Source organism: Neopsephotus bourkii, unplaced genomic scaffold (genome assembly GCF_033783945.1).
Source record: "Neopsephotus bourkii isolate Nb327-2 ecotype Australia unplaced genomic scaffold, CSIRO-AGI_Nbou_v1 NB_1632, whole genome shotgun sequence".
In the NCBI taxonomy this organism is placed as follows: Eukaryota; Metazoa; Chordata; class Aves; order Psittaciformes; family Psittacidae; genus Neopsephotus; species Neopsephotus bourkii.
In genome coordinates, this window is record NW_026902107.1 from 984,964 (window position 1) to 1,012,721 (window position 27,758).

Here is a 27,758-nt window from a genome sequence, read left to right on the forward strand (position 1 = left end):
GTGCCCCGGAGCCGCGGCTCGGACCATAGCAGCGATGAACCCCACATAAACGAAACAAACAACACAACGGGACCGGAAAGGCCCCAGGACCGGCAGCAGAACCGGCCCCACCGCGCTCACCCTCCGCCATCTTAACGGCGCGGGCACCCCGCGCCCTTCGCGAGGCGCTGCCTGATTGGTGGAGCGCGGCCACGCCCCCTCCTCATCGGCAGCTCGGCGCTCTGGCGGCGGAAGTGACGTCCAGGCGCGGCAGGCGAGCGCCGAGCGGGGCTGATGCAACCCGGCGGAGGTTGGTGGGGCCGGGCCGGGGGCACCGGGGAGGCCGCGGGGCCTGGAGCTGGGTTCTGGGGGGGCTCCGGTAACACCGAGTCGTTCCCTGCAGCCGCCGCCGCCATGGAGCCCGCGCCCAGCCCGCAGGAGAAGTATCAGCTCATCACCCGGAACCTGCAGGTGTGTGGGGGGGGGCCGCGGCAGGATCAGGCCCCGGCGCTGGGGCCTGGGCTCGGCTCGCAGCCGGTTCCCCGGGGGAGGGGGGCTCAGTCGCGTCTCGCTGCTCCTCCATAGGAGGTGCTGGGGGAGGATAAGCTCATGGCCATCCTGAAGGAGCGAGAGCTGAAGATCTACTGGGGCACGGCCACCACGGGCAAGCCGCACGTTGCCTACTTCGTGCCCATGTCCAAGATCGCGGACTTCCTGAAGGCTGGATGTGAGGTACAGCGCCGGGATGGGGGCTTCGTCACGGTGCTGGTGGATGGGAGCTGACTGTCCTGCTCTGTTGTAGGTGACCATACTCTTTGCTGACCTCCACGCTTACCTGGACAACATGAAGGCGCCCTGGGAGCTGCTGGAGCTGCGGACTCGCTACTATGAGAACGTGATCAAAGCCGTGCTGGAGAGCATTGGGGTGCCCTTGGAGAAGCTGAAGTTCGTGCGGGGCACTGACTACCAGCTCAGCAAGTGAGTCCTGTGGGGAAGGGAGGGCTCTGAGCCTGCTCCCAAGCACTGCCATTTAGGAACAAAGTGAAGGTGCCTCCAGGCTTTGGCTCCTTGATGTAGCCAGAAGGTGTTCCCCTTCCTGGTGCTCACGGTGCTGCCCCTTCCCACAGGGAATACACGCTGGACGTGTATCGCCTCTCGTCCATGGTGACGCAGCACGACGCCAAGAAGGCAGGAGCAGAGGTGGTGAAGGAGGTGGAGCACCCATTGCTGAGTGGTTTGCTCTACCCTAGCCTGCAGGTAGGTTGTGGGGAGGCAGGTTGGCAGGGCCTCTTGGCCAGGGAGGTGCAGGGATGCATGAGGCTGAAGGCCAAGGTCCTTATATTCTATGCCAGTATTCCACCTGGCAGCAGCACGAAGCATAAGCCAAGCACAGAGCTCCTTTACAGCTGCTCTAGGCAGCTGCGGGACAGGAGGCAGCCGGGAGAGCTCCTGTCCTTTCTGGAGTGGGAATGCCTTGGCAGAGGCTGGGCAGATCCTGGGGGACAGGCAGGACTCTGAAGGCTGAGCACAGCTGGAGTGTGGGATCTTGGGCCCAGCCTCAGCGCTGTGTGTGTGTCTGCAGGCCCTGGATGAGGAATACCTCAAGGTCGATGCCCAGTTTGGAGGAGTTGATCAGAGGAAGATATTCACCTTTGCAGAGAAGGTCAGTGAATGGGGGTGTTTCTGAGCTCTCTCCCGTGCTGGTGGCTGGGGCACAGCTCAAACACTGATCCGTTGGCAGAAGCGAGCTTGTGATGTTGGTTGGCACCAAAGTGTTCTTCATAGCTCCTGTTGCTGCCCTCCTGGTCAGCAGGGCTCTGGGTTGCTGCCACACATAGAATCATGGAATGGTTTGGGTTGGAAAGGACCTTAAGATCCAGTTCCAACCCCCTGCCATGGGCAGGGACACCTCACACTAAACCAGGTCACCCAAGTCTCTGTCCAACCTGGCCTTGAACACCACCAGGGATGGAGCATTCACAACCTCCCTGGGCAACCCATTCCAGTGCCTCAGCACCCTTACAGTAAAGAACTTCTTCCTTATATCCAATCTAAACTTCCCCTGTTTCAGTTTGAACCCATTACCCCTTGTCCTGTCACTACAGTCCCTAATGAAGGGTCCATCCCCAGCATCCCTATAGCCCCCCTTCAGATACTGGAAAGCTGCTGGTTTCTGAATGCACCTGGCTGTTTCTGTTTGCACCCTGTGAGCTCGTGATAGCTTTCTGGGTCCTGTTATTCTGGGTCCCCAGTTATCCAGGGCCAGGAGCACAGAGGGGTTGTGAGTTAAAGCTCATCTTCAGAAGAGCATCACCCATGACTTGTCACTTTGCTTTTTCCCAGTACCTTCCTTCCCTGGGCTATGCCAAGCGCGTCCATTTGATGAACCCCATGGTTCCTGGTCTGACAGGCAGCAAAATGAGCTCCTCAGAAGAGGTTGGTCCCTGAGCAGTGGCTGAGGTCAAGGGTTCTACAAGGGGGACAGGTTAATGGCTGGGAGAGGAGAGGCTGCACCCCAAGGGTTCTTGAGGTCTAAGAAGCTGCAGCAACTCCAGCATGAGCTGGCTCTTTTGGGGGAGAAATTGGGTAAAGGGCTGTGGAAATCTCTTCGTATAGGACTCAAAGATTGATCTTCTGGACCGCAAGGAGGATGTAAAGAAGAAGCTGAAGAAGGCTTTCTGTGAGCCAGGGAACGTGGAGAACAACGGGGTCCTCTCCTTCATCAAGCACGTCCTCTTTCCCCTCAAGTCAGGTGAGGGGCTTGGCACTGGGTATAGCTTTTCCTGTGGGTAGGAGATGGGGATTGGAACGTGTGTCCCCTGGAGCAGGCTCCTGTGTCCCCTGGGTTTTATGTGATTTATGTGGCTGAGCAGGAAGTCTTTGCTCGAGTTAATCTGAGCCCTCACATCTGTGCATGGCAGAGTTTGTGGTTCTGCGAGACGAGAAATGGGGAGGAAACAAAACCTACACAGCCTATGAGGCCCTGGAGAAGGACTTTGCTGAGCAGGTGAGTGCCAGCGGGCACTGAACACTGTCCCTGGGGCTCCTGGGGGCTTTCTGGAGGGCTCAGAGCAGCAGTGGGAGAGGTGTGGAGCAGAGCCCAGGGGCTATAGGATGGCAGGGTGCTCCCATCCAGGAGAGCCCAAAGGTGAGAGGATGGGTGAAGGATGTGGTGTCACCGACTGTCCTAGTGCAGGACAGGACCACGGCAGCCACATCCGGGAACAGAGCAGCAGTTGGACTGTTCTCAGCTGTTCCCAGTTGAAGCTGGAAGCAAAAGGGGCTTTGGTGTCCAAGGGGGAATCAGGCCAAGGGTTGGGGTTCATCTCCTTGCCCTGCTTGCTGTCCAGTTCCCACCTCTCTGGCCTCAGTGACTCAGGTTCTGCCACTCCTCTGCCCCGGAGGAAACCCTGCAGGAACCTGTCTGTCATGATACAGGTTGTGCACCCTGGGGACCTCAAGAACTCGGTGGAAGTGGCCCTGAACAAGCTCCTTGACCCTATCAGAGAGAAATTCAACAGCCCAGAGCTGAAGAAGCTGACGAACGCAGCGTATCCCGACCCCTCCAAAGCCAGTAAGGAGGTGCTGGGAGCTTGGGAAAATGGGTCCTGGCCAGGCAGGATGGGTTGGGATGGAGCCAGGGAATTCAGGGTCCCTGCATGCTCCCCAGGGCTTTGGCAGCTCCCTGGGTTTATGCTACATGGTGTGAATGTTCCCTTTGCATTGCAGAGCCTGCAGAGAAGGGCACCAAGAACTCGGAGCCAGAGAACGTGGTCCCATCCCGGCTGGACATCCGCGTGGGCAAAGTGATCAGTGTGGAAAAGGTGTGGGTGCAACGGGGAGAGGGGAGTGACCTTCTCCTATGGGGGCACACAGGGGGTGTGCAGGATCTGTCCCTTTCCCTTCTCCTTACCCTGCTTCTGCATGGCAGCACCCGGATGCTGACAGCCTGTACGTGGAGAAGATCGACGTGGGGGAGCCTGAGCCCCGCACTGTGGTCAGTGGCCTGGTGCAGTTTGTGCCCAGGGAGCAGCTGCAGGACAGGCTGGTGGTGCTGCTTTGCAACCTCAAACCCCAGAAGATGAGGGGTGTGGAGTCGCAGGGCATGGTGCTGTGTGCCTCCAGGTGAGAGAAGGGGACAAGGGGGATGTACCCCTCCAGGGGTGCAGTCCAGACCCCACCATGGGGCTGAGGGGTAGGGGGGTGCTGCCTCAGGGTGACTCTGCTTCCCTCACACCCCTCTGCAGCCTGGGGGAGCCACGGCTGGTGGAGCCCCTGGACCCGCCGGCCGGGTGCTGTGCTGGGGAGCGTGTCTACGTGGAGGGTTATGAGGGTGGACAGCCCGATGAGGAGCTCAAGCCAAAGAAGAAGGTCTTTGAGAAGCTGCAGGTGAGATGCCACTGTCCCCGCCTCGGGGTGACCCCAAATGCTTTCACTTAATGGCTGTATCTGCTGCTGTCAGCTAAGCCGTGGAGGGGACAAACCTCCTCACTGCTGTCCCACTGGCAGCCCAAGGGTGACTTTACCCTCTGCCCCCCAGGCCGACTTCCGCGTCTCTGAGGACTGTGTGGCCCAGTGGAAGCAGAGAAACTTCCTGACCAAGCTGGGGACAGTCTCATGTAAGAGCCTCAAGGGTGGGAGCATCAGCTAACAAGTGCCAGTGCCTCCTACCTGAGTCCCACCAGCACCTCAGCCTCTTCTCCTCGTCTCTGCCATCTCCTCCCTGGTGCTCTGAGCCAGGGGCTCAGCCCTGCAGGACCTGGGGGCTCTGGGACTCAATTTGCAGCCTCTTCCCATGGAGAGCTGCCTCCAGCATCCCCCTCGCCCTGGGCCTGCTCAACTGGGGGCTGGCAGTGGCACCTAAAGGACCTATGTGACTTATTCTGTGGCTCTACGCTGGGGCCACTGGCTCACTCCCAGTACGGACTGGGTGCTCTGCTGCTGGTCCCCATGGGCACAGTGCATGGGTGCTGCAGTGAGGGCAGAAAGGGAAAGCTGCTTGCTCAAACCTGTGTTGCTGCTATTGGAGCTGGGGGCAGCTGCCCAGCATCAGGCAGGCCCCATTCCCTCCTCCATGCTTGGGGCTGTGGCCATGGCTGGTGCTGCTCCATGGCCAGGAGCCCTGGGGGGGGGGGACACAGGCCTTAAGCACTGACTTGGCAACCATCTGTCTGTTGTAAAACCCAATAAAATGTCAGTCTGACTGCACTGGGGTCTGTCTGTGCAGGGTGTAAACCCCAATAAAATGTCAGTCTGACTGCACTGGGGTCTGTCTGTGCAGGGGAAGGGGGCTGAGCTGCAGCCAGCCCTGCTCCTGGGTTCTGATGCTGCACAAGTCCTCGGTGCAGGCAGCAGGGCCAGGATTTACCCTACCAGGGCTCTGTGCCTACCCCAGAGCTCGATGCCAGTGGCAAGGGCAGTGCTGCGTGGTGAGGCCGTGGCCATAAGGCAGGAAGCACAGGAGGCAGGAAGCTTCGCTCATCAGTTTTACCAGCCAGGTACAGAGCTCTGAGCAGCCGCTCGGCAGCGGGTTGGTTGCGTTTGGTTTGCTTGGGTTGGGTTTGGGTTGGTTTGGTTTGGTTTGGTTTGGTTGGTGGTTTTTTACAATCAAAGAAATCAAAACATGACCCGAGCTTACAGAAACAGAAAGCGAGGCTTTACCCTGGGGCCCCAAGGGGCTCCCCCTCCACCCTGCAGCCAGTGATCAGTGCTGGCCAAGAGCTCCTCTTGCCTTTCCATCAGGGCCCTGGTCCCTCCCAACCAGTGCCTCCATCCCATCCTGCTGCTCCTGCCCGTGTCCCTCAGGCACTGCCGTGGCCAAAGCCTTCCCATTCCCTTGTCCAAAGTGCTTCAGTTCCTCGCTGGCCGGGAGCAGAGCGGCTCCAGCATCTTCGGCCCCTGTGCTCCTGTCTCTGCTCCAAGCGGCAGTGGCAGGGAGGAGGTGCTGGCTCCGGGCACGGGCCTCGAGTCCAGTAAAAAACGAAAGCAAAGTAAAGCTGTAGTACTTAGGAAAGTGAAACCAACACCATTTTTGCATAAATATCATCAAGGCCGTGGAGGCTAAGGCTGTTTGCTTCCTGTATTAAGTTAGGTGACAGTTCCACACTCATCCATTGACCTGCCCAGGTCCCTGAGAGATTTGGATTCCTGTCCACGGGGGCACCAGTCCTGCGGCTCCGTCCTTCAGGCTGTCTCTCCCCGTCCATCTGCAAGGCAGGAGGGAAGAGCCCATCAGCCTCCCTGCCCCAAGCCTGGCCCCGTGCTTCCCAGTGCCTCCCCAGCGCAGCCCAGGCTCAGCATCCTGAGCGCAACAGCAGCATCACCCCATTGTGGGGCTGAACTGGGCCCACGTACCTTGTGTGGGGAGGTGCTGAGCCGGTGGCTCCGTGCTGCTCCTGCCCTCCGTCCCCATCGGCTCACTCTTAGTCCTGCTCTCATCCGCCGGCACCCCCTTGGCCTTCCCATCCGGCACAGGGCATCCCAGTGCCTCTGCCCCCAGCGCCTTTGGGCTCAGCGGGGAAGGAGCCGGCCCTGGACCCAGTGAAGGTTTCTTGGCTACCGGAGGGGGGATCTTGCCAGGTTTTCGGTGGGCTTGAGCCTTGCCGGGGCCCTGCGGAGCTGCAGCCGAGCGCTGCCCCGACAAATTCATCAGCTCGGCCACCAAGTTCCTCTTGAGGTCAGCCTGCGCCTCGGGGGACGAGGCCGTCTCCAGCACCAGCTTCTTGGAGCTCTTGGCGAAGATGAAGCTGGCGGTGGAGGCTGGCGACTTGTGCCTGGGGGAGAGCTGCCCATCACCGGTGGGGCCCTCGGGTCCCTGCGGCGCCGCTCGGCTGCTCACCGGCTTCTCCGCAGCCTCCCCGGCGGCCAAAGCAGCGGCCTTGAGGTGCACGGCGTGATGGAGCTGGCTCGAAGGCACCGCGGCTGCGGCAGGAGGGGGCTGCCGCGTGGACAGAGCCCGGCGGACGGGCTTCTGCAGTGCCGGGCGCTCCTCGGTGCCGGTGGCGGTGCCGGTGGCTGGCTCCACGCTCACGGAGCGCAGCCGCACCATCTGCAGCAGCGAGGGTGTGACGATGGGCAGGCTGGCGTCCTCCTTGGCCACGGGGCTGCTCTTGCTCCGCAGCACCGGCTCCTTCTTGGTGTCTGCCCGCAGGCCGTTGGCCACCTTCTTCAGGGGCAGCGGAGCTGGAGCTGAGGGCACTGGGAGAGGTGGTGGCGGTGGTGGCACCGTGGCCTCAGGAGGGGACAGAGCAGGGGCAGGCGGCTGCGATGCTGCGGCCATGGGGGTTTGCTGCTGGCTGCGTGAGGATGCGGTGGAGGAGGAGGAGGAGGAGGAGGAGGAAGCAGCCTCCGTGCTCGGTGCCGCTTTCTGCCCCGACACCACAGCGGTCGCCGCATCGGGGGGGCTGCAGAAACAGGCTTCATCCGGAGGGGGGAAGTCTGCCATGGACAGGTCGTGCTCCTCGGGAGCCGGCGGCGGTGGCGGGGGCCAGGCAGTGTCAGTGGGGGCCTCGCTGGTGGCCGCGGGGGGCTCCTCTGCCTTCTTTGCCGGCGGTGGAGGCGGGTGGTAGGCAGGAGGTGGTGATGGCGGTGGAGACTTGGTGCTGGGCTTGGCTGAGGGCTCCGGGTGGGCAGCGCTGGGCACTGGTGGGTCCGGGGAGGGCAACTGGGAGGCAGCACCAGCCATGGGCTGCTGGGGCTTGGTGGGTGGTGGCGAGAAGGGAGCGGGCACCTTGGGGTGAGGCGGGATGATGAACCGGTCCGAGCGGCACGGCAGCGTGTCCGGGGGAGCCGGGTCTGAGGCTGAGGAGGAGATGGAGGTGAGGGATGAGGACACGGAGAGCGCAGGTGACTGCAGGGAGCACACCCGGTCTGGTTTCTGTGGCTGAGCCCTGCCCGGGGACACAGACGGGGGTCCCAGCCCCTTGGTGGGCAGCGTGGGGGTCCCGCTCTGGCTGGAGTAGCCGCTGGAGGGGGACATGGTGCGGTCAGAGCCATCGGGGCAGCTCCACTTGGGCTGAGCCTGCGGCTCCCTCAGCACCACCGTCACCCCGGGGCTGCCCCGCGACGCCTCGGGGGAGCTGGCTCCAGCCAGGCTCTCGGAGCGGAGGCTGCTGGTCTCACTCAGCGACGATGGGGAGAAGACCTCATCCTCGGCTGCAGGGCTGAAGGGCTCGGGGCGCGGGGACCAGGGCGCGCTGCTCTCCCGCTGCGACCTCCGGTCAGGCTTGGGGGGCAACCCCAGCACCTTGGGCTCCCCATCGGCTGCCTGGTGCAGTGAATAGGTCCTGCGAGGTGGGGCTGGGGGCTTCTTCATCTTCCTGAGGGACACACTGCGTGCGGAGGAGCGCTCGCTGGCCAGGCTGCCCGTGTCCGAGCCCTCCGCCTGGCTGCTTGTGCTATAGGCAGGGGATGCCCGGCCACTGCTCCCCGCCACCACCAAGAGCCGGGGGGCTGCGGGCACGGGGCCGGTGTTGGGCTTGGAGCAGGAGCTGGTGAAGCTGGCGGAGCTGTAGATGCTGACTTGGTCGGTGTCGGAGCGAGCGGCAGCATCCCCCTGGCTGCGCGGCCCTGGCTCGGGCTGCCGGTGCTCGGAGCCCCCCTGGGAGGAGATGGTGGAGCTGTTGGACACAATGGTCTCGGTGGACTGCGAGTGGCTCCAGTTGTCACTGGAGGAAGAGTGCTCGCGGCTGCGGGCGCTGCGCTCCGAGAAGCGGGCGAGGGAGCGCACCGAGGCCGGGCTGGAGGACACCAGGCTGCAGCGGCTCAGCGTCCTCACGCTGCTGCGCGTCAGGGCCACCACGTCCACCATGGGCGGCAGGATGGCGTTGGGGATGATCTTGGACATGTAGGTGCCTTGGGGGGAGATGGACATGACAGGGCTCAGCAGCTCCGGGGGGCTGGTGTTGGTGGTCATGCCCGGCACGGCCAGAGACTTCGGCCTCACCATCGGTGACAGCTTGGCCGCCGTCTTCCTCCCCAGCAACGTGTCGTCGTAGTAAACCCGGTTGATGTGCTTCTGCAGCGCCGCGTCTGCCTCCTCCAAGGCTCCCAGGCAGACGCGGGCTCCCCCGGGAACGGGCTCCAGCTTCCCGTCAATGGTGGGGATGCGGACGGCGTCGCCGGAGATCTGCCCCCCGTTCAGCAGGGGCTGTGCTGCTCGGCTGCCCCCGTGCCCATCAGCCTCGGTGCACCCCTTGGCTTCCCGGCTGTTCCTGAGACCTGGGAGCAGGGAGAAACGAACCCAGTGTGATCCCAAGGCAAACAGAGCCTGGGCAATGAGACCAGACCCTAAAATCCCCTCTTACCCTTGATACGTACCCAGCTCCTTCTGGACATGCTGGGGGATGCCCAGCACCGTCGTCCTCCTCTCCTTCCTCTTCTTGCCAGCCCTCTCCGAGGATTTGGGAAAGGAATCATGCGGGCGGAAGGTGGAACCTGTGAGAGGCATGAACGGGTCCAGCCGGCACGAGGGCATTCCCAGTGTCCCCAGCACCCCTCCATTGCCAGAGATGCTCCAGGACAAGCCGAGCCCAAGCACTCAGAGAGGCACCAGCAGCTGCCAAGCAGGCACACAGAGGAGCCGCAGCAAAGAGGAGGCAGTGTCTGTGTCTGTGTCTGTCCCCTTCACCCATCCCCAACGCTCTGACTCAGCCCCAGTTATTCACCTCTCTCCAAGGGCCCCCAGACCCCGCTCTGGCTCACAACCAATGCCAAATCAGAGCCCTGATTTCCAGCCATGCACCCAAACCCCATCGCACCCTCTTGGTTTGTGCCCCCCCCCACCCGGGTACCTTTCCTCTGGATCATCTCGGAGCGGATGGAGAGGGCATCCTCGGAGGTGCTGTCCATGGCACTGGAGGCCGCCCGGCTCCGGAAGGACGCGCTGTCATCCTCCGAGGATGCGCAGGACTGCGGGCAGGGAGCGGGCTGAGGCAGCGGGGACGGAGCTGCCCCGACCCCCGCCAGGCCCCTTCTCTGCCTCACACGGACTCCGCAGCCCAGACAAAAGCTTCTCCGAGGGCCAAGGGCTGAGTCAGCCGCGCCGGCATCCAGAGTCCTCCCACCAGCAGCGGGGCCGGGACCGGCCCCAGGGACCCCACACGGCCCCGCAGCCCCATGGAGAGCTGGGAACCCCGCAGCCACGCAGAGCTGACAACAGCCCCATGGCACCCCGGAGCTGGGGGGCTGCGATGTGGAGGGGCAGGGACAGAGCCTTCCGTGTCCCCCCATCCTTCCAAAGCACGGGCGGAGGTTGGGGTGGGACACATCAGTGTGAGTCACCACCCAGCCCCTCCGCCCTGAGCTCTCCAAGGGCTCTGCCTGCCCCGGAGCTCCCCATTCCCAGCTTCCAAGGGGTTAATGGGGCTGAGGGCCAGCGGGTTTGAGCAAACAGGGGCAGGGAGGTGCTGGCAGCGGGGTCAGAGCCCCGGGGAAGCAGCAAAGTAAAGCCCAGCGTAGCCAAGAGAGGGGGAGCTTCTCCTCGTCAGCAGCCAGGGAGGGGCCCAGCCACCGGGATGGGGATGGATAACGGTTCCCATTGCACTGCCCCATCACCCCAGCTTCCTCAGGGCTGCCAGCAGCACCAGTGGGGTGTGAGGGGGGACAGAGGGGCACAGCCCCAGAAGGCAGGGCAGGACATGTGAAGGTTGAGGACAGGGATGGTGACAGTGGTTTGGGATAACATGAAGGGTCACATGGCCCCTTTGTGCTGTGGAACCCCCCCCCCGGCCATGGTCCTGCAGATGGGGTTGGTTCCCCATCTGCCCCCAAACACACCCATGGGGGGCAGAGGAGCCACCCTCACCCCCAGGGCAGTGCAGAGCGCTGTGGGGCAGAGCCGGCTCCTCATCAGGGCTCACCTGGAGGCTGTTGGTGTCCCCGTGGTCCCAGGCACTTTTGGTTTGCTTCTGCTTCTCTGCGGAGGGAAGGCAGGGGCTGAATCCCTGCGGGAGAGCCCCGGGAGCCACCAGCCAGGGACAGGGCTCCCGGCTCCGTCAGCGCTGCCCCAGCACCGGCTCCAGCCCCAGCACTGGACTCTGGTCAGCCCCATCGCACCGCCCATGCTGTGTCCTTCACCCTGTGCCACCCCCAGCGCTATCCATTAGGGTGGCTTTAAGGAAGGAATTCTCCCCTGTGAGGGTGCTGAGGCGCTGGCACAGGGTGCCCAGAGAAGCTGTGGCTGCCCCATCCCTGGCAGTGCTCAAGGCCAGGTTGGACACAGGGGCTTGGAGCAAGCTGCTCCAGTGGAAGGGGTCCCTGCCTGCAGCAGGGGTTGGGGCTGGATGAGCTTTAGGATCCCTTCAACCCAACCCAAGCTGCGGTTCTATGGCACCTACCCTGGTGCTGCAGGGACTTCAGCCCCTCCTGGGCCTGGTTGTGCAGCTCCTCGAGGTGCGGGGGCCGCGTGGTGGGGAAGAAGACGTTGTCGGGACATCCCTCTCCCGCTGTGTACTGCACACTGAGCCGCTTCTCCGCCTCGCCCTTGGCAGCGCCTGCAGACACAGAGGGGTCAGCGTGGCTGCGGAGGCACAGGCAGCGCACCCCAAGCACGGATGCAGCCTCATCGCACTGGGGGATGGCAGCCAGCCCAGGGGGATGTTATCCTGCTCAGATCCCAAACGCCGTGTGGGAAATCACCTCCCAAGGCTCTGCCTGTCCAATGTGCTGGAGCCGGGCTGGCTCCACAGGGATTTCTCCCCACTGGCTGGAGCAGGGCTGGGGCACGGCAGCATCCTCCTCCCCAGCACCTTTGTGGCAGTGAGTTTAGGGGGTGATGTGGGCAGCTGAGCAGAGAATGGGCAGCGCAGGGGGATGAAATAAGGATGGATGTACAGTGGCCTTCCCTTTGGGGGGTTACATCATCCCTGGGCTCTGTAAGACACAACAGCAGACTCACCCTGTGCCCAGGCAGCCTCTGCACAGAGCAGGGAAACTGAGACCCCAGAGGACCCAACTCCTCCCTCTGAGCACCCCCGGGTGCTGAGGCTCCCATTTGCCACACCAGGGCTGGCCCAGGGCTACCCATGCCTCATCTTGTAGCCTCCTTCCTGCAAACCAGCACCCACAACAGGCTCCGGGTGCTTGCTGAGGGCTGCCCCTGGCATTGCCCAGCCCTGCCTGCTGCGAAGCCTCCACCTTCCTGCCTGGAAAGGCCACGATTTCAGGCTGAGGAAGGGGCAGGACGAGCACAGGGAAGCACTGGGGCTGGCGGCAGCACCCCGGGGACGCAGGCACCTGCTGCTCAGCATCCCCGGCACCATGCACCCATCCCTTGTGTCCCCGTGGCCCTCATCCCCTCCCGGCCAGGCTCTAAAGGTGGCTGCGCTCTGGCACACAAAGGAGCAGGCCCTGAACAATGGAGCCGGCGCTCTCCGTGCCGCGCCATGCCGGCCTCTGCTTCCCCAGCATCCCGGCATGGCGAGTGGACAAGGCACGGCCAGGCTGGGAGCGCGGTGGTGGCACAGGGCACCCCTGTGCTGGTGCTGGGTCCTTAGGGGACACAAGATACGCACACACACACACACCCATCACGTTCCTCTTCCCCTCTGCCCTTTTCTCTCCCAGTTTCAGCAGCCCCTCGCCCAACATCTTTCCCCCTCCCCGCACACTCGGAGCCGCCTTCCGGCGAGTGGAGCGCAGTGATTTACTCCATTAACTTTGCCAGGGGATGATGCTGGGGCTAGGGTGACCTTCCCTGCTCATCCCCCTGGGATGGGAGCCCGAATCCATGCCCGTTGCGATGCCAGGACCAGGGGGTCCTGGAGGCCGGGGGTTGTGTAAGGACAAGGCGCTTCTCCCTCCCTCCCTCCCTCCCTCCCGCTCACTCACCCTTCTTCTTGAAGAAAGCCAGAAGCGAGGGGAGGTTCCTGCCCATGAAAACCACCATGGTGGGCCGGGGAGGAGGGCTGGGGCTCTGCCTATTGTGCCGGGGCGGCTCTGGCCCTGCCGTGTGTGAGCGAGGCGGATGCCAGCGGCTCCACGCTCCAGCTCCCCGGCCTCATCCGCACGGCAGGAGGATGCTCAGCGGGCAAAGAGGCTCCGGCGCAGCCGCCTGGGGAGGGGACAACCCCGGCTGCGCCCACCCTGCTCCGGGAGGAGAGCGGGGCTCCTCCTCTGGCCTCCCCGTCACCCCCAGGCTCCCGCCCCCTCCCCTGCACGGCGCAGCCCACAGCCATCGGTTCCACGGGCTCAGGGCCAGCGTTTCCCCAACTCCCCCCCTCTTTTCCCCTCCTCACTTGCCCCCCACCGGGCACAGCATCCCTGCAAACCTGCTTCCACAACAGTGCAGCCAAGCGGGAGGAGCTGGGAGGCTTCCCCCTCCGGTGAGCACCGGCCCTTGGGGTATGGCACAGCAGAGCCAGTGGTGCTGGCGTTCCCCTGGCATTGCTGCTCCTCATTCATCCCCAGTGCATCCCGGGACCTGGAACCCACAGCAGCCCCCCAGCCCTGACAGGAGGAGCCCCGACCCCAGCACTGCTCAGCCCATGGCAGGGGGACACGAGCTATCACGGGGCATCGGTCCTTAGGGACAGGGCAACCAGCACGGCTCTGTCATGGTCACAAGAGCTGGCAGCACGGTGGGAGAACAAGGTCCCTTAGACCAGTCTAACCAGTAGGCACAGAGCACATGAAGGCAGGGGCAGAAGTGCCAGTGGCCAGGCGCTGGCATGGCCCGTGGCACTGAGGAGGTGCTGTGTGCTCCTGGGGTGGCTGCAGGCAGGCTCCCTGCAGCACCAATGCCCCAGCAGAAGGGGATCTGCCCTGTCCATCAGCCCCAGGTCCCTCAGGGAGCTCCATCCCTCCCATCTACAGGCATTTGGCCCCAGGTGAAGAGCTCCCAGCATTGACCCAGCAGCAGGGAGGTCCTGGTGCCAGCCATGCCAACCTGTCAAACCCTCCTCCTCCTGCCCACCAGCTCCCCATGGGCTGTGCCCAGGGTTTACTGCAGCAAGACAGAGGTTGGGCTGCATTCAGAGCAGCATCACCCAAAGCAGAGCACGAAGGTCCCACCAGACCCCAAGCATTGAATGCTCAACCCAAGGGACAGTTTAACCTCGCCAAGGGCATCTCTGTGTCCTTGACTGGGCAGATCCAGGCTTAGCAAGGATTTCTGCATCTCCTTCATGCCCCTGACAGCAAACACAAGCAGTGCCCTGCTATGGATAACCCAGTACTGGGGCAGGATGGGCTCACCCAGAAGGTGCCGGCAGCCACAGGCAGCCGCTTCCCAGCCCTTTGCACAGCACAAGTGGAAAAGGGACATAATGAAAGGGCTGAGGATGCACAAAGCGGGCAGCCACGTGCTGCCCTATCCTCTCTGGGCTGCCCGTCATGAGCCCTGTGGGGGCCTCAGGCAAACACAGCCAAGAGCCACCACACACCACTCCCATCTCCAGCCCTCCGGGATCCACCTCTGCATGGATGGAGCTGAACCTGGGATCTCCCTACAGAGCCTCCCATGGGTGAAGGGGGACAGTCCTTGCTGTGCTGCTGGTCCAGGATCCAGGTCTGCTGATGGGTGCTGCTGTAAGGACATTCCCAGTGCCAACAGACAGCCCCTGTTCGTCCTCCCTGTATGGGCCCCATCACCTGCAAGGACCCAAAGGGCCTCAGGAGCATCCCTTGCTGACACAGACGCGTCCCTCTCCTGAGTGTGACACCTCTGTGGCTTGGGGCAGGAGGAGCTCGGCATCGTTCTGCAATCCCCAAAGGATAATCCGGGCAGGGCACCACGGCCACCACCCAACCGAGGCCGGAGCAGAGCCTGGCCATGGAGGAGCATCATGACAAGGGCTGGAGCATGGTGGTACAGAAGAGCAATCCGCTTCCCCTCCACTCCTCAACCTTCACTATCGCATCCTCCTTGCCTCATGTGTCAACAGAGAAACCTGCTGCAAAGGGGATGGGGAAAGGGGGGAAAAGCCAGGAGGGAGAGAGGCTCGATCCTGTAGCACAGGCTGAGGATTCTGGTGGGCTGAGGAAGCCACTGGTGCTGGTAGCAACATGCCTGGTTGGAGCTGGAGCCCCGTCCCTTGTGCATTCCTTGTGCCATGCCCTGCATCGCCCTGTCCCCTCCAGGCTCAGCAGCCCTGATCTGACACACGTGTCTCATACCCACATGGCAGCAGGATCCTCCTGGAGAAGCAGCTGGAGGCCCCTCAGGGCCGGGCACCCTCTCAAGGATGCTCTCCCTGACTCAGAGCTGGTATCTGCTGCTATCGGTGCCAGCAATGGTCCAGAGGGAGCAAAGCATCCCCACCACAAGGCAAACTGATAGCAAGGAGCAGGGAATACTGGGAACCCACCACACTAGGGTGGGAATGGGAAGGGCTGCCCAAGGGGAGGACCAGAGCTGAGACCCCAAAGGAACAGGACTGGGGCCGTACAGCCCTGGGCCAGTGATGCTGCAAGTGCTCCCTCCTGGACCTGGCTTAGTCCCGATGCTGCTCTTCACTTGGGCAGAGCTGGAGGAGACGATCCTGGCTCCTGTCCCCCTCCCCGCCAGGCCTGCGCCTCCTGCAAGCAGCAGGTTTGGCCAGACCCAGCTGCAAGCACCCACCTCTGCCTGCACGGCACTGCCTCGACTTGTCCGCTCCCCGCACAGCGCGGGTCCTGCGGCAGGAGGCAGGGAACAGGCAGCAGCTCCCGGCCTGCCCCTTCCACCACTGACTCACCGGGGAGGAATGGGGAGGAGTGGGAGCAGGCAGCGGGGGGGGGTGGGAAAGGGGCTGTGAGGTCCCCAGGGGAGGAAGGGGGGCACCCTGCCTGCTGTGCCCTGCTTGGTGGGATGCAGACCTTGCCTCCCTCCTGCCGTGCTGCAGAGAGCAGTGGGAAGGCAGCAAGAGCACCCCCTGCCCCATGGGGTTGATGCTCTCCCACCACTCTGGGGCTCCTTTCCACCATGCTGATCCCAGGCGTGCACCCAGGCTTGGGGACTGCTCTGCTCCCCATCCTGAAAGGGAGCAAAGCGGTGGTTGCCTGCACATGCCAGAGGTAACACTAATGGGGTGCACCATGAACTCCAGCCCCAGGAGACAGCAATCAGCATGGGGGCCCTGCCACAGCTCCAAGAGCCCCTGTGCTGTGTGCCAGCATCCAGCCCCCCTATTCCAATATTCAGCCCTTCTGCTCCAGCATCAACCCCTCTTCCCTTCCAAACCAGCCTCTCCCCTTGCAGCCAGTTCCCTTGCTGGTGGGATGGTGCAGGCAGCCCTGCTGGGATATCTCCCTGGAATATCAGGAGCGATGACAGCTCTTTACGAGCCCAAGCGTGCCCATCCTTCCCTGGACCCATCAACTGTGCTCAGGCAGCTCCATGATCCCAGGTGGGACCTGGCACCCGCTTGGGCTACCCTGCCCTGCTCTGTGCCCCTGCGTTCAGCTGCTGAGGGGCTGTGACAACCACCCTGGCCACCCTTGTTCCCTCTGCATAGGATCCGTGCCCTGGGACACTCTCTGCAGGCAGGGTAAGAGCACATTAATGTTTATCATGGCTGTGGCCACGCAGCCCCCACTGTGAACCCAGGGGCTGCTCCTTGCCTTTGGCCTCGCATGGGGGCTGCTGCTTCAGCCAGGGAAACAGCTCCACAAAGCAAATAAACCCAACCCGGTGCATGCGGCTGGCTCGATGCTCCAACCCGACCCCATGCAGAGGCTGAACTCAAACTCATTTCAAATAGGAAAACAAACTTGGGGCAGTTTTCTTCCTCTAAGTGCCGGTGCAGAAAGCATCACCCCGGTGAGCCAGCGGGCCATGGCAAAGGATGAAGGCTCAGAGGAGAACCGTCAACCATCGCCCAGCCACGGCTGCTGTCCTGGCAGGATCACACCACTTGTGCAACTCGGCCCTGACCTCGCTGCTGCCCTGCACATGCCCCACAGGCAGCGCATGCAGTGACATGCAATGTCTCCTGCTCCATGTGTCAGCATGGAGCCGGGGCGAGGGTCTGGCAGCAGCCCATGGCGGGGTCCCAGCCCGGGGCAGGGAGGCAGGACCACCGCGACGCCGGATTGTGCCTCATCCCAGCCCCTGTCCCAGCCCAGCGGAGCCTCTGTCCAAGTCCAACCACATCCCCACCCCACGCTCGTCCCCTCCCCGGAGAAGCCACCAAACAGGTTTGAAGGTAAATAACAGCCTTCCCCGGCCAGGAGCCGGATCCAGGCGGGATGGGCCCAGGTGGGGAGCGCAGGGTGGGAGAGGGCAGTGGGCAGAGCCTCGGAAGCAACACAGGGCCAGGATGGCAGCGCAGGGATGGGGACAGACCACTGGCACCTCCTCCTTCCAAAGTCCACAGCTTTATCACAGCTTCCCCTTCCCTTCATGTCCTCTCCTCCACCTCCCATGCAGGCGGCTCCCTGCCGCATCCCCACGGCGCGTGCCGTCATGCCTGGCGTGTTTGCCGGTACCCGGGTGCTCTGTAAGCGTGCCTGTCGCAGCAGGTACTTGGCTCCACGCAGGAGCACATCCAGGAGATGGATTAGGGACAAGACCTTGCAGGTTTTTCCATGCAGGGATCCACCATCCTGCGAGCAGCTCCCAACCCCACTCCTGCCTACAGGTATCTGGCTCAGCAGCGCTGGTAGGAAGCAGCGAGGTGCTGCCTGTCTTCCAGCAGGGATTGAGGTGGACACGGTGATGCGGGATCAGGGGAGGAGATGGGGAAGGAGCTGCCATATGGGGCTGGACCTGCCACCAAACTGGTGGTGGGGGATAACCAGCAACACAACAGCAGGTCCCATCCCTGCCTCTTGGTGACGGGGCGCCTGCCAAGTGGGCACGGCATGGCATGGCATGTCAGAGCTGAGCGCTGGAGGCAGCTTCCTGCCTGGGACATCCATGGATCATGGAATCAGAGTGCTCTGGGTTGAAGGGATCTTAAAGCTCATCCAGTTCCAACCCCTGCCACGGGCAGGGACCCCTTCCACTGGAGCAGCTTGCTCCAAGCCCCTGTGTCCAACCTGGCCTTGAGCACTGCCAGGGATGGGGCAGCCACAGCTTCTCTGGGCACCCTGTGCCAGCGCCTCAGCACCCTCACAGGGAAGAGCTTCTGCCTTTATCCAATCTAAACTTCCCCTGTTTCAGTCTGAACCCATCACCCCTTGTCCTATTGCTACAGTCCCTGATGAAGAGCCCCTCTCCAGCATCCTCACCTCCTCCCGTGCTCCAGGACCGGGAAGGGGCACCGGGAAGGGCTTGGCCGCCGGCGTGCTGGAGACCCGCCTGTGTAAATCCATGCTCATCCCATGCCGGGCGGGCCCCTGCCCTTATCTGCTCCGGGGCTGTTTACGGAGCCAGCCCAGCGTGGGTCTGGCACAAAGAGCGGCCGCGAAGCTGGAAGACGCCCAGAGATGCTCAGCCCACCCTGGAGCTGCTGCTGGGAGCCTCATGGCCATGGGTCACCCCTTGACCCGCACTATGTGTGCCTGCAGCCTGCGCCGGCACCCATCCATCGGGACATGGCGGCAGCAGCCACATCCCCATGGACTCGGCTGGTTGGGTGCCACGTTCTTTCACCCTGACTCAGCCGGGCCCGGCGGGGCCATCCCGATAAGGAGGTGATAAGAGGCTTTGCTCTCCCTGGTGCTCAAGGACCTTCCCCAGCAGCTCCTGCTGTGGATGATCCCAGGGAAGGAGAAGCAGGGGATGCACCCCAGAGCAAGCACAGGGATGTGGGTTTGGCACTGATGAAGCACAGTGGGGACACCGGGGCAGGGTGCAGGTTGCAGGCAGCTGCCTGCAGCAGGTAGAGCCACCCCGGCAGCCCTCAGCCATGCTCTTGCCTGGCCAACCCTGTCCCTGGGACCGTTGCTGTGGTCCTTCAGCATCCAAAGATGCCCAACACCACCTTGCATATGGTGGAGGAACAAAGGCAGCTGCTGGTGCCTGCCCAGGCCTGACCTGCCAGCAATGGGCATGATGGGACCAAACTGGTGCTCCCAAAGCAACCAGGGATGCAGAGGTGAGAACTGGGGGATGCTGGCCCAGTTGCCCACCCATTGCAGTTAGCTTCTGACCCAAACTCCAGCAGCACCCATGGGCTGCGGGCAGGGCAGGGGCGAGATGAGAGCGACAGCAGGGTCCCGTGGTTGGGTGCTGGGCACCCTGCCCCCAGCCGGTGATCCCGCTGCGCCCTCCGAAATGCTGAAGCGACACAATGCAAATTCTTTGGCTTTGTGGCCACTGCACGGTTGCCATGGAGCTGCTGCAGAGAACAAACACAACTCGACCCATGTTTTCTCAGCACCTTCCACCCCATGGCCTTTGCCTTGCAGGGTCTGTCCCCCGGCTCTATGGCACGGTCCCATATGGCACAGGGCATCCTTCCCCTGAGCATCTCCCGCCCAACCCTGGAGAAGGGCAGCAGTGGCAGCCCCACAGTGCCAGTTCAGGGACTGGCAAAGGGACACCCAAGCCTGGTGGGGAATGGAGAGGTCTGGGTAGGGACAGCACAAGGGAAAAGCTGCAGCAGGGATGCTCACAGGGAGCAGGGCTCACCCCATTGCTTGCATCGCTGCAGGTCAGGGCAGAGCCAGGGAAGAGCAGGAACCCAGCTATAACGTGGTGGCACCAAGCCCTTCCTGCACAGAGACCACAGCCAGAGGATGACTTTGGTGGAGGTGAGGTGGACAGTGAGGAGCCTGCGGTGAAGGAGATGCCGTCCTTGCACAGCTACAGGCCACTCGTGCCTCACTTTCCCCAGGCACCAAATGGGTGCTATGAGCCTGAACCCCTCTGGGTTCTCCCCATCCCAGCCCCCAAGCCTGTGAGGGGTTGGCTCCAACCCTGTTTTCCCTAAGGATGGCTCAGCTCAGCTCACCTGGGCTGTAAAGACCGAGGGAAACAGGAGGGATGGCAGGGCCGAGGGTCACAAAGGGCTGGCAGAGAAAACCATCCCCTCGTCCCCTCTCGGTCTCACCCCACTCCCACCGACCCCAGACTCTGCTCCTGTGCTCATCAAGTCCCTTCCTTGGTTCAGGCCAGGCTGGGGTGTGGGGTCAGTTTAACAACAGCGGCAAGGAGATCAGCAACGGTGGGATGGGGATGAGGTTTCTGCAAGAGACCTTTCCTGCCTGCATCGCTCTGCTCCAGAGGAGGAACCATGGAGGGAGATCACCAGCACCAGACACCCTGCGGGGCTGGTGATTCCATATGTGGGTCCAGACTGCTATGGAACTGTTTCCCCCACCTCTATTCCCCACAGACAAGATTTTTCCCTGCCCCATGTCTCCTCCTGGGCTTTTCAGCGGCACCCATTGAGCAGGAGCATAAAGCAGCAGAGTACGCAGTGCATGGACAGGCAGACACGATCAGAGTGAGGGGGGCACTTGTGCAGGACGGATACGGAGGGGGGAGCATCCCCCCTAACCCTAACCCTAACCCTAACCCTAACCCTAACCCTAACCCGGTGCTCTCCACAAACATTCCCAAACCCACTGCTCCCCAGGCACGGCGACGGGAACCAAGGCACGGGGAGGGAGGTGACGCCGCTCCGGGGATAGGGCTTGGAAAACCAAACTGGGAACTAAACCTCAGCGGGTGACCGCGTCCTCATAGCGCAGGGGAGCCCATGGCTGGTGCCCCGCACTCCGGCACAGCCCCCGGGGCCGGAGGGGCTGACCCTGTGCTGGGTGAGAGCGAAGCCTCCGGCCCGGCCGCGGACACCAGAGGGCAATGAACGCTCCCGCAGAAGCCACGGAGCCGGGACCCGCCGTGCCCCATCCCCACGCAGCCCCCTCCCCACGGCTCCTACCTGCACCCGGCTTCCCGGAGCGGCCGAAGAGCCAGGAGGAGCCGGCCCTGGCGCCCGCTGGGCTCCTCTTGCGGTGCGCGTTGCCCATGAGCGGCTCTCGCCCTCCACCGCAGCCGGTGGAGGAGGCCGAGGTGTTACATGGCCGGGCCCGGGCGGCCGCGGCACGCAGCGGCGTTCAGCCGCCGGCTCCCATCCCTCCTGCTCGCGGAGCTCGGCTCCCGCAGGCGGCGATGCCGGAGCCAATGGCACAGGCAGAGAGGAGGGGCCTGCCCGAATCATCCATCCCATCCCTCGCATCTCGCAGTACCCTCCCAGCTCCATCCCTCCGCAAGGGTGCCACGGCCACGGCGAGCGGGTGAAGGGAGATCAGTCCCCAAACGTCGGCACAACCGGACCCGGCACCGCCTCCATCCCCGCTCCCACCTCCCTTGAGTCTGTCCCTGAGCACAGCTCCAGCAACCGAAACCACAGCCCCGCTCCTGGGTCTGGAGGGTCCCAGCCCCATGGGGACCCCCCCCCCGGACAAGCCCAGCACGGCAAAGGCTAGAACAGGGTTTCCAAGGCGCCTGAAGACCCAGGCTGGGTCAAGCCGCTGCGCAACCTCCGGGCGAGCACCCACATGCCCGAAGGTGGATGTTAATTTAACCCCCGCCACCCTCTCCATGGTCACTGGAACGAGTCACACAACGGGGGGACCCCCATGGACATCCGCGCCAGGATCAGCTCATGGGGCTGGCACCTCCATCCTGTGCCCTCCCTACGCCAGACCCCGCTGCTGCCGAATGGGGCGAGCGGCCGGGGGAAGAGCGGCTCAGAGCATGGGCAGCGCTGCCCCAGCCCTGCATGGACAAGCCCGAAACACGGGCAGGAGCGTGTTCCCTCCTGAGCCCCGCTTTCCCTCGGGATTCCTAATGGGAACACGAAACGCTGCGAGGGCAGGGAGGGGGCAGCCAGGGAGGGGGCAGCTCCTGCTGGCAATGTTTTCTGTTCTGGAGGTGATTCATCAAAGGCTGGGATAAAGAGGAAGGAGGGCGCTGCGGGAAAGGCACAAAACCGGGGCATGAAAAATAGGAATCAAGCGGCAAGCTCAAGCGGCCGCTTTGTGCTGACCTCCCGAGGCGATGGGCAGTGAATTCAGGCTCCTTCTCCCCAGTGCAAGTATTAATGGTTCCGTTTCCCACCAGGTTGGTGTGCTGCCCCAAAGGCACAGCAGAGACCACCCTGTGCCACCGACAGGGCCTGTCCTCAGGCATTGCTGCTCTGTCTGCAGTAGGAGATGTTGAGGGAATGGGGGATCCAGTGGAAAACTTCTCCCCGTTTCCCATTATTGGCTGGACCCAGTTCAAGGGGCAGCTTTTCCGTCTTGGGGCAGCCAGGATTAAACACGGTCATGGTCAAAAGTGCAATGAATGAGAGGTCTCTGCGCACCGATGGGGAAGGCGATGGGTCAGATCAACAAGGCACACCTCCAGCCTGGGACAGGGCTTCCTCCCACTGCCCAGCACCTCTTGGGGACGTCGATCCCCTCGCAGCAGCACCAAAGCAGGGTGCAGAGACCCCTCCCCATGCCATGCAGTCCCCTCCCCAGTGACACAGGAGGCTCCTCTGCAGCCACACTTTCCCAAAGGAGCCCTTTAAGTTCTCCCTCTGCAAGGAAAGGAGAGGCTGGAGCCTGCGACTGCCCCAGATACAGCGAGACACTTCCCAAAACAGACACCCACTGCTCCAGCACCTGCCTCGGGAATGCTGGCAGCACCGGCACCAGAGCTTCACCGCCCCCAGCCGCAGCCTCGGATGCACCGAGGGGGCTCCGAGCAGGAGCTGAGCCCCAAGAGCCCAGCAAAGCCCACGGGTGCCATAAATATCCGAGTGGCTTCTCCGAGCTGGAGCAATTCCAATGGGGTAACTCAGAGCCACGTGGAAACCTGGCTCCTGCTCCCCCCGCTGGGGCCCATGGCTCAGTCCTGGTGGCTGGAAGCAGCTCCAGCATCCCCATAGAGCTGCATCACTGTCTGGGGACACAAACCCCCTCCGAAACCCATGGAGAGGCTGCACTGCCCCTGGCTGCTCCCATCCTTCCTCCCAGAGCTGGGGTTAAACCACAGCGCCCAGAAATCCACTGGGAAAACACGGCAGGAGAAGGGAAGCATTTGCAGCACGCGATTCCCAGCACAGCAGACTCGCTACAAAACCCAGTTGTGGAATGCCTGGTGGGAAGTGGGGGCAAGGGATGCTGCCTCCAGGCACAGTCCCTTCCCCAGAAGCCCCCAGCTGTACTCACTGAGAGCACTGTGATAACAACACCGAGCTGGGAGCAAGGGGGAGCTGCTCACAAGATACAGATCTCATCATCATCATCATCATCATCATCATCCCAGCGTGACTGCCACAGGCACATCTGATGTCCCACAGTCACACCCTCCCTCAGGCCAGCCCACACCAGCCTGGCAGGGACCCCTCTGCGCTGGCCCAGGGGGAACGATTCCTCCCTCCTGGTGTTTTCTCCATCATTCCCAGTGTTTCCTAACCCTGACGCCGTCGCCAAGCAAACACAGAGCAGGAGCTGAGATGCCTGAATGAGAAAGGAATTCAGCCCTTGTTCCCTTCACGGGGAAGTAAAGCTCAGCGAGGCAAAGGTAACAGAAAAACCCCACTTGAGATCCCCAATCATTAACAGAAATACATAACCAGGAGGGTTTCAGACGATTTCCTGCTCCAGCCGGAGCGTGGGTCGATGACAGCCCCGGCTCCAGCCTGCGGGAGCTCAGCTCCCTGCTCTGGATGAGGTGCTTTGAATCCATGCACAGCAGCAGCCACAGGGACCAGCCCAGGGCTCCGGCTCCTGCTTGGCAGGGAAATGCTTTTTCACTTCGTGCTTGCCCAGCTCTTCACCTTCCAGCAGCTTATGTTCCATCGCTGCTGGAGTGCGAGTCAATGATGATATTGTCTTATGAAAGAAGAGCTTCCTCCTGAAGGGAAATATGACTCCGGCGAAATAGTTTTATCGGATCTTATGGAACGTTATTCGCAAGGGTAATTCTTCCAGTTGTCTCCAGGTGGAATAGCTGTGGTTGCAGACACACCTCTCTTTGTTCACAGCAGGGCCGCTCGCCATGGCCAGGCCGTTCCTGCTGCTCACATCTTCTGAAGCGTCCCTCTTTGCCTTGTGCACGTTAACAGATCCATTCCCACACATGCATGGGAATGATGCTGGGAGTGGGAGCAGCAGGGATCAGGACTAAACCACACAGCCCATGTTTGCACCAAAGCAAGCACCACGCAGCAGTAGGGGACCCAGCGAGTTTTCACATCTCTTCTTATCAGACCAACACACAGGGACAGCCCCCACACTGCCTCCAGCACCGCACAGCACTGAGCCCAGTGCCACCAGCACAGCCCAGCCGCTGCCACCCCACCACACACACAGCAAAGCCACCTCGTGCCCTGCACGAGCACTTGCTGATGTTATAAAGCAGCTGGGCCCATCGAGAGCTTTATTTTTAACCCCACGGTATGTGTGTGTCCATGGCAGTCAGGAAATCTGCTGCTGCTGGATGAATCTGGCATCAGAAAGGGAAAGAAAAGGCTCCAACCCTAATTTAATCCTTCTGGAACATCGATTCCTTCACTTCATCAGAGAGTTAAGAAGAATGCTGTGTGAGTTAAGGAGGCTGTTGCGAAACCGGGATAAAGCAGCAGCCAAATCCAGCCTAAACCCATGGGCAGGTGGCAGGGCTCAGGAGCAGGCTCCGGGTAAGAGGCTGCCTTCACCACACAGGAGAAGAAAAAGCTTTCAGCTTCCTGGCTCCCAGCAAGGAAAATCCAGAGCTCAAGCACCCCAATTCCTTGCTCCGCACTGGACCCTCGGCACAGCCCAGCTGCGATCCCCACCTCGGTTCCCATCCCGGGGGTTAACGGCTCCTCTGCTTCCAAAGGTTATTGTGGAAATAAACAGAGGGGAATGGCAAGGCGCTGGGATGCAGCGGGGATGGGGTCATTGGGTGCTGGGCTGTGTACAGGTAAAACAGCACGGGGTGGTGGCACCCTGGCAGCTGCTGCACACCCCAGGGTGCAGCCCTGCAGCTCACAGCAGCAATTACCTTGCAGCAGAGTTTAACTGGCCTGAAATGGGGATGCTGAGCCAATGGGGCCCGTTTGCACAAACAGGGCAGAGCATCCAGCTGGGAAATGGGAGAGGATTCAACGTCCAGCCCCAAAGCTGCTGCTGTTCCCTATGGGAGAGGGAGCCTGGAACTGCCCACAAGCAGGATTACTGTGCTGTGCCTTTCCTCTACACAGCTCAGCTGTTTGAGCAGCCAGAGATAGGAGCTCTGATTAGATGGACCCATGGGATTCATCCAAAGTGGAAATGCTTTCATCCTCCTGCTCCCATGGTTTCAGTGCTGAGCAATTCCAACCTCAACAACACCCAGGTCATGAACGAGCCGATGTCCAGGCTGAGAACTGGTCCTAACCTATGTCTCCCTAGGACAGCGTCTCTCCTTCCCTCCCCATCCTGAGCATCCTGTGCAGTCCCTTCCCACAACCAGGATGTAAGAGGCATGGTCAGACGTGCTCTGTCCCCACTCCACAACCAAAGCCACCTGCAGGAACAGCAGAGTGATGAGGAGCTGATGGGCCACGGCCTGATCCAAACCACCCCCAGCACTGTGCACACCCAAGGGGAAGGCACCCAGAGCCACCAGGACCTGCTGGAGCTCTCCCCATTCCACAGCTCCCAGCTGATATTTGGAACAATTCCCATCTGGGGCAGGGCACATCCAAGCTGCTTCCCCACCCTGCACCATGGAGCAAGCTGATGCCAGCACAGCCAAAAGCACAGTCTGGAGGGGAGGGATGGGTCCGGCAGCCCTGGGCTGGGCCATGGCACTGCATCACCAGCATGGACCATGGGCAGGCGATGGGGCAGCTCTCCTGGATGCAGGGATATCCAATTGAGCAGGATGTGCTGGTGATGCCCCATCCCTGGCAGTGTTCAAGGCCAGGCTGGACAGAGCCTTGAGCGACACAGTCTAATGCAAGGCATCCCTGCCTATGGCAGGGGGTTGGAACTGGATGATCTTAGGGTCCTTTCCAACCCAAAGCATTCTATGATTCCACGTGAGGGATGTTGTGGCGAGCAGGCTGGAGGACCCCGAGCAGTGACTCCGCATTTCAGCTGGTGATGTTATGGCTTTATGGGGGAGGAAATAAAAGGGAAAGGAAAGGAAAGGGCTGGCAGCGCTGCTGGAGGCGTTTCAGCGCCGCAAGAGGAACATCACATGCTCCAGCACATCTCTTTTACTGCTCAGGTTTCAGCGCTGGGCCGTGGCAGCGGCGTCCATGCGTGATGGGCCAGGAGGCGGCACCGGCTGCATCCGATGGAGCGGCTCAAGCAGAGAGCTCGGCCTCTTCCCAAGACCCTTCCGTGCCTCTACAGCCACTCCTTTCCTATCGCAGAGCTCCGGGTGCTTTTCCAAGCAGTGAACGTGCCTGCGTGCGGCCCTGGGTGCTGGGAATTCACCCCCTGGGGCAAAGTAAGGCAGAACCTCCCCAGCATTTGGGTGCTGCAGGAGCAGCCTCTCCCCTGGCATGACCACGGTGATGTCCCCGTTGGGAGGGCAGTGGCAGGACCTCGATGGCACAGGGGGGGACAGGGTGAGCACTGCTCCCGTGTATGGGGTGACACCTCCACCTCACCAGGACACCGATGACTGCACAGCAAGCACCAAGGAGAAGAGCATGACCAGGCACCAGCCACCACGGGCTGAGCCCATAGATCCCTGGAACACAGCCCCAGGGTAGCAAAGAGGAAAGGGCACCCACAGCACCTTGCGCTGGTCGAGGCGGCAGGGATGCGGCTTTGCTATGGAGCAGCACCCCACAGACTGACTGGGGTGAGGCCATATCTAGGGCAGGAAGGGCCACACCTGGAGCACGCAAACACCCTTCCCAGGAGGAGGAGGAGGAGGAGGAGGAGGAGGCAGTGCCTGGCGGCCCTCCAGGTTTCCCTCAGCCCCAGTGACCTTCTGACTCAGCGGGGAGAGAACCTACCCAGTGAACCGGCACCAGCCCTCGGGGCCGGGGCGAGATTGCACCAGGGAATGCTGGATCCCGCCTGCTGCTGCTGCTGCTGCCGCAGCCACCGTGGCCACACAGCCCCCATGGCCACCACCATCACCACCATCATGGCCACCACGGCCTGCACCCCTGGTTCAGCCACTTCTGCTGCCACCACGGCCAGCACCTCCATCACAGCCAGCACCACCGACCCTCCTTGGCCACCACTGTGACCACGCTTTGCTCACCACCTCGACTCCTCTTCAGCCACCACTGTGCTCTCCCTTTGGCCACCTCCATGGCCAGAACCTCCACCCCTTCTCAGCCACCACTGAGACCTCCCTTTGGTCACCACCCCTTGGCTTCTACTGCATCCTCCCCTTGCTCACCTCGACGGCCACCTTGAGCTCTCCTTGGCCACCTCCATGGCCACCACCGTGACTCCCCTTGGGTCACTGCCAGGACCACTCCTCAACCCCCTCCCCAACACCTCCTTGGCCACCTCCATGACCCCCATCCCAACACCCTCTTGCCCACTTCCACGGGCCCACTCTGACCCCTCCTTGGACACTTCCGTGGCCACTCCTTGGCCACCCCCATCCGCAACCCTGCCTTGACCCTCCTCACCTACCCCAACCCTTTCATGGTCCCCAACCCGACTCCTCCTCAACCACCTCCTTGGACCCCACCGCCACGGCCCCTCCATGCCCCCCCCCCCGACACCATCACCACCACCACGTCCCCTCCTCGCCCCTCACCTCTCCCGTCCGCCACCCCCGGGGAGCCTCCGCTCTTCCTCCTCCGCCTCCTCCCGCGGAGCCAGCTCAGTGCCCGGCGCAGGGAGCCCGCCCGGGCCTTCCTCCGTTGCGGGGCAGCCTCCGCCGCTGCCGCTGCTCCGCCGCCGCGCTCCGGGTCCCGCTCTCCGCCCTCCGCAGGTGCAGCCCCGGCGGACATGGCCGCGGCGGGCAG

At 62.4% G+C, this 27,758-nt stretch overlaps 2 protein-coding genes across 5 annotated transcripts; one reads left to right on the forward strand and one right to left on the reverse strand.

The window, feature by feature from the left end:
* Nucleotides 1–11: 11 nt before the first annotated feature.
* YARS1 (tyrosyl-tRNA synthetase 1) lies at nt 12–5,182 on the forward strand. 2 transcript variants are annotated; one of them, XM_061373671.1, is made up of 14 exons: nt 12–45; nt 386–450; nt 565–711; nt 782–957; nt 1,107–1,236; nt 1,562–1,642; nt 2,323–2,415; nt 2,596–2,731; nt 2,901–2,986; nt 3,418–3,553; nt 3,709–3,803; nt 3,911–4,104; nt 4,227–4,368; nt 4,520–5,182. In XM_061373671.1, the coding sequence occupies exons 2-14, from the start codon at nt 394–396 to the stop codon at nt 4,628–4,630; spliced, it is 1,584 nt and encodes a 527-aa protein (XP_061229655.1). In that variant the 5' UTR covers nt 12–45; nt 386–393; the 3' UTR covers nt 4,631–5,182. The 2 variants fall into 2 exon arrangements, with proteins under 2 accessions (XP_061229655.1, XP_061229654.1); XM_061373670.1 differs by lacking the exon at nt 12–45 and adding an exon at nt 113–288 and having other exon boundaries at nt 385–450.
* Nucleotides 5,183–5,452: 270 nt separating this feature from the next.
* Nucleotides 5,453–27,758, reverse strand: NHSL3 (NHS like 3). 3 transcript variants are annotated; one of them, XM_061373658.1, is made up of 7 exons: nt 27,548–27,758; nt 11,316–11,471; nt 10,839–10,894; nt 9,771–9,888; nt 9,298–9,414; nt 6,334–9,198; nt 5,453–6,185 (listed from the first exon to the last, which is right to left on the reverse strand). In XM_061373658.1, exons 1-7 carry the CDS (start codon nt 27,741–27,743, stop codon nt 6,163–6,165), a joined length of 3,531 nt encoding a protein of 1,176 aa, XP_061229642.1. In that variant the 5' UTR covers nt 27,744–27,758; the 3' UTR covers nt 5,453–6,162. The 3 variants fall into 3 exon arrangements, with proteins under 3 accessions (XP_061229642.1, XP_061229643.1, XP_061229644.1); XM_061373659.1 differs by lacking the exon at nt 27,548–27,758 and adding an exon at nt 20,730–20,979; XM_061373660.1 differs by lacking the exon at nt 27,548–27,758 and adding an exon at nt 12,808–13,042.

What these genes read in the sequence shown, in the direction of transcription:
- YARS1 (XM_061373670.1), top strand. An exon ending in TGCTCTACCCTAGCCTGCAG is followed by an intron (nt 1,237 to 1,561) that starts GTAGGTTGTGGG and finishes GTGTGTCTGCAG; the next exon opens with GCCCTGGATGAGGAATACCT. An exon ending in ATGGTGCTGTGTGCCTCCAG is followed by an intron (nt 4,105 to 4,226) that starts GTGAGAGAAGGG and finishes ACCCCTCTGCAG; the next exon opens with CCTGGGGGAGCCACGGCTGG.
- NHSL3 (XM_061373658.1), bottom strand. Translation starts at nt 27,743, where the DNA reads ATGTCCGCCGGGGCTGCACCTGCGGAGGGCGGAGAGCGGGACCCGGAG. An exon ending in GGGACACCAACAGCCTCCAG is followed by an intron (nt 9,889 to 10,838) that starts GTGAGCCCTGAT and finishes CCCTGCCCGCAG; the next exon opens with TCCTGCGCATCCTCGGAGGA. An exon ending in CGAGATGATCCAGAGGAAAG is followed by an intron (nt 9,415 to 9,770) that starts GTACCCGGGTGG and finishes TGCCTCTCACAG; the next exon opens with GTTCCACCTTCCGCCCGCAT.